Source organism: Peromyscus leucopus, chromosome 8b (genome assembly GCF_004664715.2).
Source record: "Peromyscus leucopus breed LL Stock chromosome 8b, UCI_PerLeu_2.1, whole genome shotgun sequence".
Classification (NCBI taxonomy): domain Eukaryota; kingdom Metazoa; phylum Chordata; class Mammalia; order Rodentia; family Cricetidae; genus Peromyscus; species Peromyscus leucopus.
Genome location: NC_051086.1, coordinates 93,045,079 through 93,055,705, shown reverse-complemented (window position 1 = coordinate 93,055,705; position 10,627 = coordinate 93,045,079). Strand labels below are relative to the sequence as shown.

The 10,627-nt window shown below is 45.1% G+C and overlaps 1 protein-coding gene across 1 annotated transcript; it reads right to left on the bottom strand.

The window, feature by feature from the left end:
- Positions 1-966: 966 nt before the first annotated feature.
- Positions 967-9,964, bottom strand: Krt20 (keratin 20). The gene is made up of 8 exons (XM_028889499.2): positions 9,349-9,964; positions 7,064-7,146; positions 4,909-5,065; positions 4,441-4,602; positions 4,126-4,251; positions 3,142-3,365; positions 2,417-2,454; positions 967-1,661 (listed from the first exon to the last, which is right to left on the bottom strand). Exons 1-8 carry the CDS (start codon positions 9,757-9,759, stop codon positions 1,564-1,566), a joined length of 1,299 nt encoding a protein of 432 aa, XP_028745332.1. The 5' UTR covers positions 9,760-9,964; the 3' UTR covers positions 967-1,563.
- Between the last annotated feature and the right edge of the window lie 663 nt (positions 9,965-10,627).

The window sequence follows — 10,627 nt, the reverse complement described above, 5'->3', positions numbered from 1 at the left end:
TTTCTCCTACTCACTGCTCATTTTCACTGTGACACCTCTTGCTGTGCATCACACTTTAAAATCCCATGAGGAAGGGACAAATCTGGGGTTGCTTGTGTTTTATATTGTACTTCTGGGCTAGGGCTGAACATGAATCCCAAGGGATGTGAATGAGGCTGAGTTCTGTTCCCCAGAGCTCAATTGTTCTGGGAAGCAAGGGAGGATTCCAGAGGTGCAGTGAGGTGGGGAGAGGAGCAGATATAATAGTTCCTGCTATAGGGACCTTTTAGTGACTTCAGAGGACAGAAAACAAATGCTTGCAGGGGAATCAATACAGTGAAAATGAGCAACCAGTGTTAATGCTAGAGCTGTTATTGAGGGATGTAGTTAGGTATCTGAGATTGACCTCTAACAAGTAAGGAAGAGGACAGAGGTCTGCAGGGGTGCCACTGGGCCTGATGTTAGTTCTGACATCAGATACTGTGTCATCCTGTGTTTCAGAGTGACCAGCTTCCTCTGGGCTGTGTGCCCATTGCGAGACTGTGCTGTTCGGTTCTAAACCTATACACAAAGTGCAAGCAGACACAGAGATGAACGCTTACTTCTCTTTTACACAGAAATTACTAGCAGAACTGGAAGGAGGAACTGACCATCTGGTTCTACGTGTGTGTGTGTGAGATCTCCCTTTATAAAAATAAAAACAAAACAAAGATAGACCAAAAAAAAAAAAAAAAAAAAAAAGAGGAAGAAAAAAATTCTTCATTTCGTCACACCATAAAGGACAATTCTGGAGCATCTGCTCCTGCCCCGCCCCCCAATTGTTATATTTTAGTCTCTGGTATTTGTCTGTTAAAGTTTCAGACCACTCTGCACATGTTACCAAGGTGGACTTCTTCAGTGAGTGGTTGTGTCTCATGAAAGCAGTTCCCCAAAAAAACTGTGAGAGACACTTCGTACTCCAGGTCCACCAAATAAAGCAGGGCTCAATGAGTTCAGCAGTTTATTATGAAAAGAGGACACATTCTACCTTCAGTCCAGTTATGCTCTTAACTCAGTCCCATTTCAATCGCCGGGTGCCTCGTTCTTATTCTGTTCAGCATTTGGGATTGGAAATTCTTTTAACTTATTCAAAGAACTAAGCATAGTGACGAGAGGCAGCAGAGACTATAGGGAAAGGCAAAGACCTGCTTAAGGGAAACACAATCCAATGAGATTAGCTGGGAAGTTGCCTCCATGGGGAACCCATGGGCTCCTTACAGGGGTTTTAGCAATTCAGAAACAAGAACAAGAAAACCCAAACAGAGAGAGGTTTATTTGCTATTTGCTAGACCTCCGCCAATGAGACCTTCGCTGTAAGTGAACGAGACTGTGAAGAATGTGCCTGGTATTGACGACGGCTTCGATAGTACTGTCTGGGTTCAATCTTGCAAGCGCTTTACAGCTCAGAGCGAGAGCATTTGTATTTAATTACAGAGATTGATAAATAGACTCCCCATCCCACCGGAATCACTACACAGTGCTGATGGTTCTCTGATGGCCAGTTTCTTTCATTTTCAGCCGGAGCAGCCTCCCCTTGGCAGCTGGTTATACACTTTCCTCCACCTCCTTGATTTCAGAGGACACGACCTTGCCGTCCACCACTTCCTGCACGATGGTCTTAATCTTCCTGGTTTTCTGAGTATCTGTGTGTATATTAAACATCAGAGGTTGATACAGGCCCATGGCTGCCCTGTTATATCTCTCAACTTTCAATTATTGCTGTTTTCATTTATTTCCTTTTCCTAGAAAAAGAAGAAGGCCATGAACCTATTCTTTTTCTTATATAATCTTAAGTTGGTTTTATTTTTAAAAAGCTCAGACAATGTATCACTCTCCCCAAATTTATAAATCCCTCACCTTCTCACCTCAGATAGAAATAGACAATCTTGAATGACAGCCACATTTCAGTTGTTCATTTCCTTTCCAGGATCACTATCTTAGCAACAGGCTAAGAAAATGCGTTGTCACAGGGAGTGTGCCAAGATCCCCACTGGGATGAATTCTGTATATTATGTACAAGCTTTTTAGAATGCTGGTGTCTTGGGAGCTGGTGAGATAGCTCATCTGATAAAATGCTTGTTAAAAAAGTATGGGTATCTGAGTTCTGGTGCGGAAACCTATTTTTTTTTTTTTTTTAAAGCAAGCTGGCTGTGGTAGTAAGCATAAAGTTGTCCTCTGACCTCCATATGTGCAGTGTGGCATGGGCGCGCACATGCATGCATGCATGCATGCACACACACATTAAATAAATAAATAAACAAATAAGTAAGTAAGTAGAAACCTGGTTCTTAATTGTGCTTTTGAGGACGCTCCGCCTTTTACCTTTCCTCGGCCGCAGACAGTTCAAGAGAGCTGCTGAGATTTCAGCATTATGGAGTAAGCCCCCAAGACCACTTACCCTTTGCTTCCAAAGTGCTCAGGTGGTACTCCTTAGTTCTGTGTTGTTGTTTTTAAAGCAAAGCGAAGAAACAGAAAGAAAGCGTTATTTCCGTGCCAGAGCCGGGGCGCTTTCCCTCCTCATCCTTTTGTTTTTCAAAGTCTGGGTTGATGTGAGGTTAAATGTTATTTTCCTATTTCTGTCCCTCAGACCACGCTTACTCCACTCTGGAGTGTTCTACTTTTTAGCTTGGGAAATTCATGGTGTCAAAACCAACCCGCTTAGCATCTACTGGAACCGTCTGTAGTTCCAGGAGAATACAGTTAGGATGGAAGTTCAAATCTGTGTTCTCCTGATGAGCTTGGATTTACATTTGCAGGCAGCTGCTCCAGTTCTGCTAATTTACAAACTGGCTCCCACGGGCCTTTGCGGCTTGTGGTTTAATTCATGAGCAATCAAAGAGAATTTTCAAAAGGTTATCACGCATCCAATTATACATTCAACATCCACATTCAACATAAGAATTAATACAAGTGTCATTTCTATCACTCACAGAACCATCTTCTGACTCAGGTCTGCCCCAAGACCTTGTTCAAAGGCTATTGATAGTTGGGGTGCTTTATACTATTTGGTGTATTTTCATCTTGTTGTTGTGTGTAAAATAGCCTTTGTGTTGGGCATTGCCTTGACAAGGACAGTGAAAGAGAATTGCAAACAGACACGGACAGGCATCCTAAGGTGCTTACGTTGTTACATCTTCTCCTTCCAGAAGGCGGCGGTAGGTGGCGATCTCCTGCTCAAGCCGGGTCTTTATGTCCAGAAGGATGTTGTGCTCCTGGTTCTGGCGTTCGGCATCACTCCGGATCTGCATCAGTTGGGCCTCCAGGGAGCTCAGCATTCCCTGGATGGCTGCCAACTGGCTGGCGTAACGAGCCTTGGTGTCCTCCAGGGTGCGCTCCAGAGACTCTTTCTAGGAGAGCAAGACATGGAAGGTGTTTCTTATTGGCTGACTTGAAGTGAGCAGCGCAATTTGTTGTACCTCTGGGGAAGAATTTTTGCAGCTTTTGAGCACCCATTTTTCTAGCTCTTTTGTTCTTCCCATCTAGACAGACCCAGCCAGCCAGCTCTGCCTGCCATCTCTCGGATTTTTGTTTAGTTTATTTGGAGCTTTGTGTCTAGTGTTCGCTCGGTGCCTCATTATCAACATTTGCTTCCTTGCCCTGGGAGAAGGTCATGTTGATAACTTTTTTTTTTCTTTTCTTTCTGAGAATCAACTCTAATAGTTGCCCCACAGCTCAGCTATTTCTCTCTTCTTTCCATCACACTGACATGACCCAGACTAGTCTGTCCCTTTAGCCCTGACCCAGGAAGTAGGATGTCATAGAGTCATCTTGGGAGCATTGTTGACATAACTTGCTGTGGGCTGATGTTTGCTTGGCCTGCAATGTCTCTTCTCTTTTCCTAACTTAAAGCACATCTTTGATCTAAGATCTAGGGTAAGTGTGATGTCCCACATGGAATGTTCAAGATCTACTCTTTCATCTGCATATGTACAGCTCATGGTCCTTGCCTTGGCTTCTTTCTGTGGTGTAGTTACTGTTAACCATTGGACCGGTTTCATCGTTGGCTCTGCCAGGGGAGAGGTTACAGGGGTCTGTGCTTTCAGAGTTGTGAACACGGGCCTTCGTCAGCACAGACATGGCTGAGCAGGGGAGGCCAGAGGTGCTCACCATGCTGAGGTGGGACTGGAGCTCTATCTCCAGGTTCTGGTAGGTGCGTCTCAGCTCCGTGACTTGAACCTCGGTTCCTTTCAGCTCCTGGGTGTTCACAGTGACTTGTTGCTGCAGAGCCTCGCTCTAAAATTCCAAGAATGAAGAGAAATGAGCAAAGAAAGAGAGGAAGGAAGAGAGGAATGAAGGCAAGAAGAGGAGAGGGAAGAAGAACGGAGAGAAGAAAGACAGGAGGATGGAAAAAGAGAAAGGAAACATCGGCTCTCTCCTGTAGAATGGAATTGCACTGCACATCTGCTCACACTCTAGAATTACCTGTCTCTCAAACTGTTCTTTGGCTTCTTGAAGGTTCTTCTGGGCCAAGACTTCATATTTCTGCCTCATCTCATTCATGATCTCTCCCAGGTTCAGGCCTGGAGCAGCATCCACCTCCACATTGACATTGTTACCCAGCTGCCGGCGAAGGACGTCGACTTCCTATGAGAGTGAGATTCTGAGTGAGTGTAGTGTGAAATGCATTCTCGGGTCAGGCTGGGAGGACAAGATATAAGACACATCTTGTGACTTCTTTCGTTGGGCATGAATAAAGATGAGAGGAAACCAGAAGACGTCTTCCTGTGCTCTGGTCACTGCAAAGAAGTTGGGGTGACTGTCATGATTGACAGTCATCACCATCACTGTCAGCAGCACCACCGCCTCTTCCTGTTTCTCCTCCTCTCGTCTTTGTCATTTTACTATGGGAGCTCCCTCACCATTCCCCAACCATTCCCACCTATTTCTCACCTCCTGATGCTCTTTCTTGAGGAGGGCCAGGTCTTTGCTCAACTCTTCAATCTGAAGTTCCAAGTCTGTCTTTTGAAGGGTCAGATCATCAAAGACCTTCCCCAGGCCTTGGAGATCAGCTTCTACAGTGATGCGCATCCCCCTCTCCGTCTCAAACCTGGGGAGGAATTAAGACGCAAATCTAACAGCCCTCCTAAAGCCATTATAGAAGAGACGATTTAATGCAATGAGATAGATCAGCCTCCTGTACTTTATAACAATTCCATTCACATATTTGTGAAAAATGAATGAGAACCTGGGGACCAGATCATTTGCTCTGTACCATAATCTGTCACTGGGGCTGGAGAGATGGCTCAGTGGTTAAGAGCACTTTGCAGAGGACCTTGGTTCAATTCCCAGCACCCACATGGTGGTTCATAATCATCTTTAACTCCAGTTCCAGGGCATATGATGGCTCCTTCTGGTCTTTGTGGGCACCAGGCACACACATGCAGGCAAATGCTCATTCACATAAGACTCTGTATATCTATATCTAACTTCCGTTCCCTTTTGGTCTGAAGTAACTTTTGAAAAGTTTATAAATTCAGGGGCTGGGCATATAGCTGGGTGGTAGAATGTTTGCATATAAGATCCCAGGCTTGATCCCCATCATGATAAAACAACAGGAAACAAAGCTAAAACCCCAACCAAACCAACAACAATAAAAAAGCAAAAAAATCCCCAAACAACTGCCCCCAAACACTGCAGAAACTAACAACCCAAACATAAATTTTACAGAGTGAACTTATTTTGATCATTTTTGTTAAATAGATGCATACACTATGAGTCATCTCAGTCATTTCTTTTCCTCTGCAGCCTTGTAGCAGAGACACAAATTAAACACACCAAAGCCAACCAAGGGATAACACAGAAGAACAGCCGCTGACCAAGCGGACCTGGGGTTCACGAATCTAACTGCCTCGCCTTCAGATCTGCCTTTTGATTTCTTTCTTTTTCATCTCTTTTAGCATCAAAACCCGGTCCTTCTAAACTGCAGGGCTGTGGGTCCACACCCACACCCTGCAGCCTGGAGCCAGGGAGCCCTACTGGTCAGCAGTTCGGAGGGAGCCTCATAATGTGAGCGTGCACAAGATGGTGAACAGAATTGGAAGTGTATTAATCATAGGTTGGCTCCATTTCTTTGGTTGGCTGGATGAAAGGGGAACACTGAGAGGTACAGGAGTCATCCAGGGAATCTGGCTGTGATGTGGGAGCCACACATCTCCATGCCATGGGATGATTCTGTGGAGGGTCACCCAGTGGAGACATGTGACTCTCACATCACAGAAGGACATTTGTGCAGACATGGAGTTCTCGGTTGCTTTGTTACTGCTCTGAATGACAGAATTAGGTTTAGTGAGTGAAAAGGCAGAAGCCAGGTTACTAAGAAAGAATATTTTAGGAACCAGAGCTGACAAACCAGAACAATAGCAGTTACCGAGAGGTGTTCAGAAACAATAGAGGGTAAACAAATTCTAGCATTTTGGGAGAGTGATGCCTGTCTCCAAGTGCCGGGCAGGGTCACACAGCTTTTAACAGCCCTTAAGCTCCACGATTCTGTTCTAATGTAATACAAGTTTCTTGTCTCACAATAATATGCTCATCTTAGTGTGATGAAAAGCTACTAGATGGAATTATTTTTCAGGACCTGTGAGTTGGTTCAGCAGGCAGACACTCGCTGTCCACCTGACATCTGGAGTTCTGTCCCTGGAACCCACGTGATGGAAGGAGAGAGCTGCAAATTTCCTCTGACCTCCACACGTGTGCTGTGGCTTCCCCCGTTTCTCTCCCTCTCCCTCCCCTACCCCTTTCCCTCTCTTCCCACTCTCTCTATCCCCTCCCCCTTCTCACATACACATATACATACTAAACAAATGAGAAAAAAAGCTACTAAAAGGATTCCTTTTTCAGATAAATTTATCATGGTGCTGGGTGTGGTGGCAGACATCTGTAATTCTGAGTAAGCAGGATGCTGGCTTTGGGGTCCGCTTGGACCACATAGCAAGGACCTATCTCAAAAACAAAAACCAAAACAACCAACCAACCAACCAGCCAACACACACACACACACACACACACACCCGCCCCTATTTTTACTGTGATTTAGAGAACTTACTTCAATCTGAAGTCCTCTGCAGCCAGCTTAGCATTGTCAATTTGCAGGACGCATCGGGCATTTTGTATTTTAGCATCTTTAATCTGGAAAACAGAGAGAGAAAGAATGGCATTTTCATCAGGGCAGGAGTTTAAAATGGTTTTACTTGTCCTCAGAGACAACTGTAATTCCATCAAAGGTGATGTCCATTTCAGGAACGTCCATGTGAGGATAAGTAGGGGGATGATGACACAGACATTAATGTACTAGAGTTAAACAGGACTCTTGGTCTGGCCCGTTTTCTTGTGATTGTACAACATGGAAGTTGAAACTATCCCCATCACTGAACCTTAGTAAGTGCCTTGTCTGTGGCGCCGTGCGGACCTGGAACATTGCTATTAGCCAGCCCTTCTCACCTGGCCAGCTCCCATTCCTTCACCTCTCAGCTCAGACACCATGACTTCAAGGGACCCTCAAGGTTATCTTCCAGTTCTAGTAGTGGGTGTGGCCCTCTTTCTGATGCTCTGCACAGCCTTCCTGCCTTGACCTCTCTGAGTGATAGTTGCCTCTCTGTCCAGGCCTGGTTCCACCCAAAGCACTTTATGTTTGACATATTCCTCTACGTGTGATGCTCAGTTCCCAACTAGTGTCTATGGAATAGTGGCTGAATGAGAAGTGGCTGAATGAGAAGTGGTAGGCGTTAGGTACTAAGACAGAAGCATGGAAGCTCTCTCTCTCTCTCTCTCTCTCTCTCTGTTCATATGTATAGGTGCATGCATGTGGAGTCTTGCATGTCTTTCCTTAGGTGCTGTCCACATTTTTTGGGGGAGGGGCAGGGTCTCTCATTGTCCTGGAACTCATCAAGTAGGTGCGGCTGACTGTTCAGCAAGCCCCAAGGATCTGCTTGTCTCCACTTCTCCACCATTGAGATTACAAGCACATGCCATCATTCTCCATTTTTTTTTAAAACCTGGGTTCTGGAGGCTGAACTCAGGTTCTTGTGCTTGCCAGGCTAGCACTGTGTTCTTTAAGATGCGTGTAGATTGGAAGTCTACATCTAGAAGGCATTAGCTATTCCTGGAGAGCGGTCCCTTAAGAGGCTTCCAGCTAGTAGGTGCTAGTGGCTGCTCCTAGGTATTGTGGATAATCCCCAAGTCAATTCAGAAGCACCAACCTTGAGAGACATGCTGGGGAACAACCGGTTTATTTGGAATGTGTTTTAGTGAAAGCCTGAAGGAAGGCCCTGTTGAGGGTGATGTCATCTCCTTAGCCTTGTGAGCTGAGAGTTTCTGTGAAGCTTGAATGACTGATGCCTATAACACAACTCAAGAAAAGAGGCCCACTGGGGAGCCGACGGCCTTTGCTCTAAAGGGGCAATAATTTTAAATATAAGCAAAACAGCCAAGGACGCTTTGCTTGATTAGATAAGAATGCTGAAGCAAAGCAAAAGGTGATTGCTGTGCCTGATGTCTTCAGTCAGGAGCAAAGTCTGAGAGAGAGAGTTGAGAGAGGGGGGGGGAGAACCCCACCTATCTCGGATGACACAGGAACAGATTGTGATATGACTGCAATAAATTCGAATTGGGGCAATAGAACATTTTATTATTGCAGAAGTGCTTTATACAATGCTTGATGATGGTTAGCAGATAATTAAACAGGACATTAAAAAAAATCCAGCTATCAGAACTGTGCATGGTGGCTAATCCCAGTGCTGAGGAGGAAGAGGCAGGAGACGGGTGAGGTCCAGACTAGCCTAGGATACATAGTGAAATCTTGGTATCAAAAATCGTTCCTTTCATCCACCCAACCACCTGTCATCTACCCATCTATCAGTCAATACAGATGCCATTAATATTTGTATTCTGTCTCCCCTCTGAACCCTTTTTATTATTTATAACCTTAGTAGGATGATACTTGAATTATAACACTTGTAAAAATGAAAAGAGAAAAATCTCTTTAAATTGATTTGAGTCTTCAAAGTTCGTGAAGACTAGTGGGAAACTCACATAAAAACCCTTGAAGTTCTTTTAAAAATAAGATTATTCTCCATGAAGACCTGATATTGTAAGCTATGACAAAGACACAGACTGTACTTTTGGATGATAAAATTAAATTGAAGTTTTAGAAAAAGTGTGGGGTGAACTTGTTTTGTTCACACTAACACCACATGATAAAATACATTTTTTCAGTTATGAATTTCAACCTAATCTGCTTCACGTGTTTGAATTGACCTAGCATCCACCCATCCCTCCTGATCTACTATGCAACTAAACCGTAGGGTAGAAAACACAGGCCTCACGACTCACCTGATTCTGCAGCTCTTTGATTTGTGTGTAGTAGGGACCGTAGTCCTTGATGGTGCTAGGTGCATTGGTTTCATACCACTGCTTGATCTGGGCTTCAAGTGTGAAGTTGGATTGCTCCAGGGACCGCACTTTTTCTAGGTAGCTCGCCAACCGGTCATTGAGGTTCTGCATTGCTAGTTTCTCATTGCCAGCAAACAGATCCCCTCCGCTGGAGAGATCACTCCCATAGCTCGTTACAGATTTGGAGACGGAGATGCGAGTGCCGTGGCCTCCGGCCCCTCCATAGACGCTGGGTGCAGCCCCCAGGCGCTGCACGCTCGTCTTCCTATACAGGGAGCCACTCATGCTGAGGGCTGGGCCTGGTGAGGAGGAACTCAGGCTTCTGTGAAGACTTCGACGACTGAAATCCATCTGGGATTCTGGGAGGCAGCACCTGGAGCCTGGAGTTGGAGCACAGCCTGTCTGTCTGGTGGAGCTGTGGAGCTGTGGAGCTGACCTTTTATAGAGTTCAGGAGAGACGCCTCCTCTGCTGCCAAGTCACTTCAGGAATGACACAGTCCACTTTTGGGCCTCCCCCTCTTTAGTAGAGCAATATGTTCCATCCCGTTCCAGAAATGACCACCAGAGGCACTTCTTAAGGGCTTTCCTGGGGTGGGGTGGGGGTGATTTCTTTTTAATAAACAGAGGTAACAAAAAGAATGAGGAAGGGGTGCTCTTTCAGCTCTTGCACCTGCCCTGGCAGGTTCTTTTTTCAATCCCCGTACACAAATAAAGACTATTTGCAATCTATTGAATAATTCAGGCATTGAACAAGACAGCTGTGGGAACACAATGGTAAGTCACACTGGTGAGGACAGACGATGGCTTATTCGATGGATGAATTGCTTTTCAGAGCCTCTGTTTTACCCCCCCTCCCCTTTTGCTTTTAAATTTATCCTTGTCTAGAACTTATATTTTTAGTCTATTGAAATATCTTGTATGAGGCTGGGTGTGCTGGTGAGTACCTGTAATTCCAGCCCTTGGGAAGCAGAGGCAGGAGGATCACTGCAAGTCTGACACCAGCCTGGTTTAAGTTAGGAGGCCTTGGCTAGCCCAGAGCTGTGTAAAAAGCCCTGTCTCAAAGCACGTGAGCACGCATGCCCAGAGTTTGGGAACTGAATATGCAAATGAGCTTAGGTGGGTGATGGGTCAGTTGATTTTGGAATTCAAAAATATTTTGAATTGTATTTTTAGGAAATTTCATATATGTATACAATATATCTTGATAATATCTACCCTG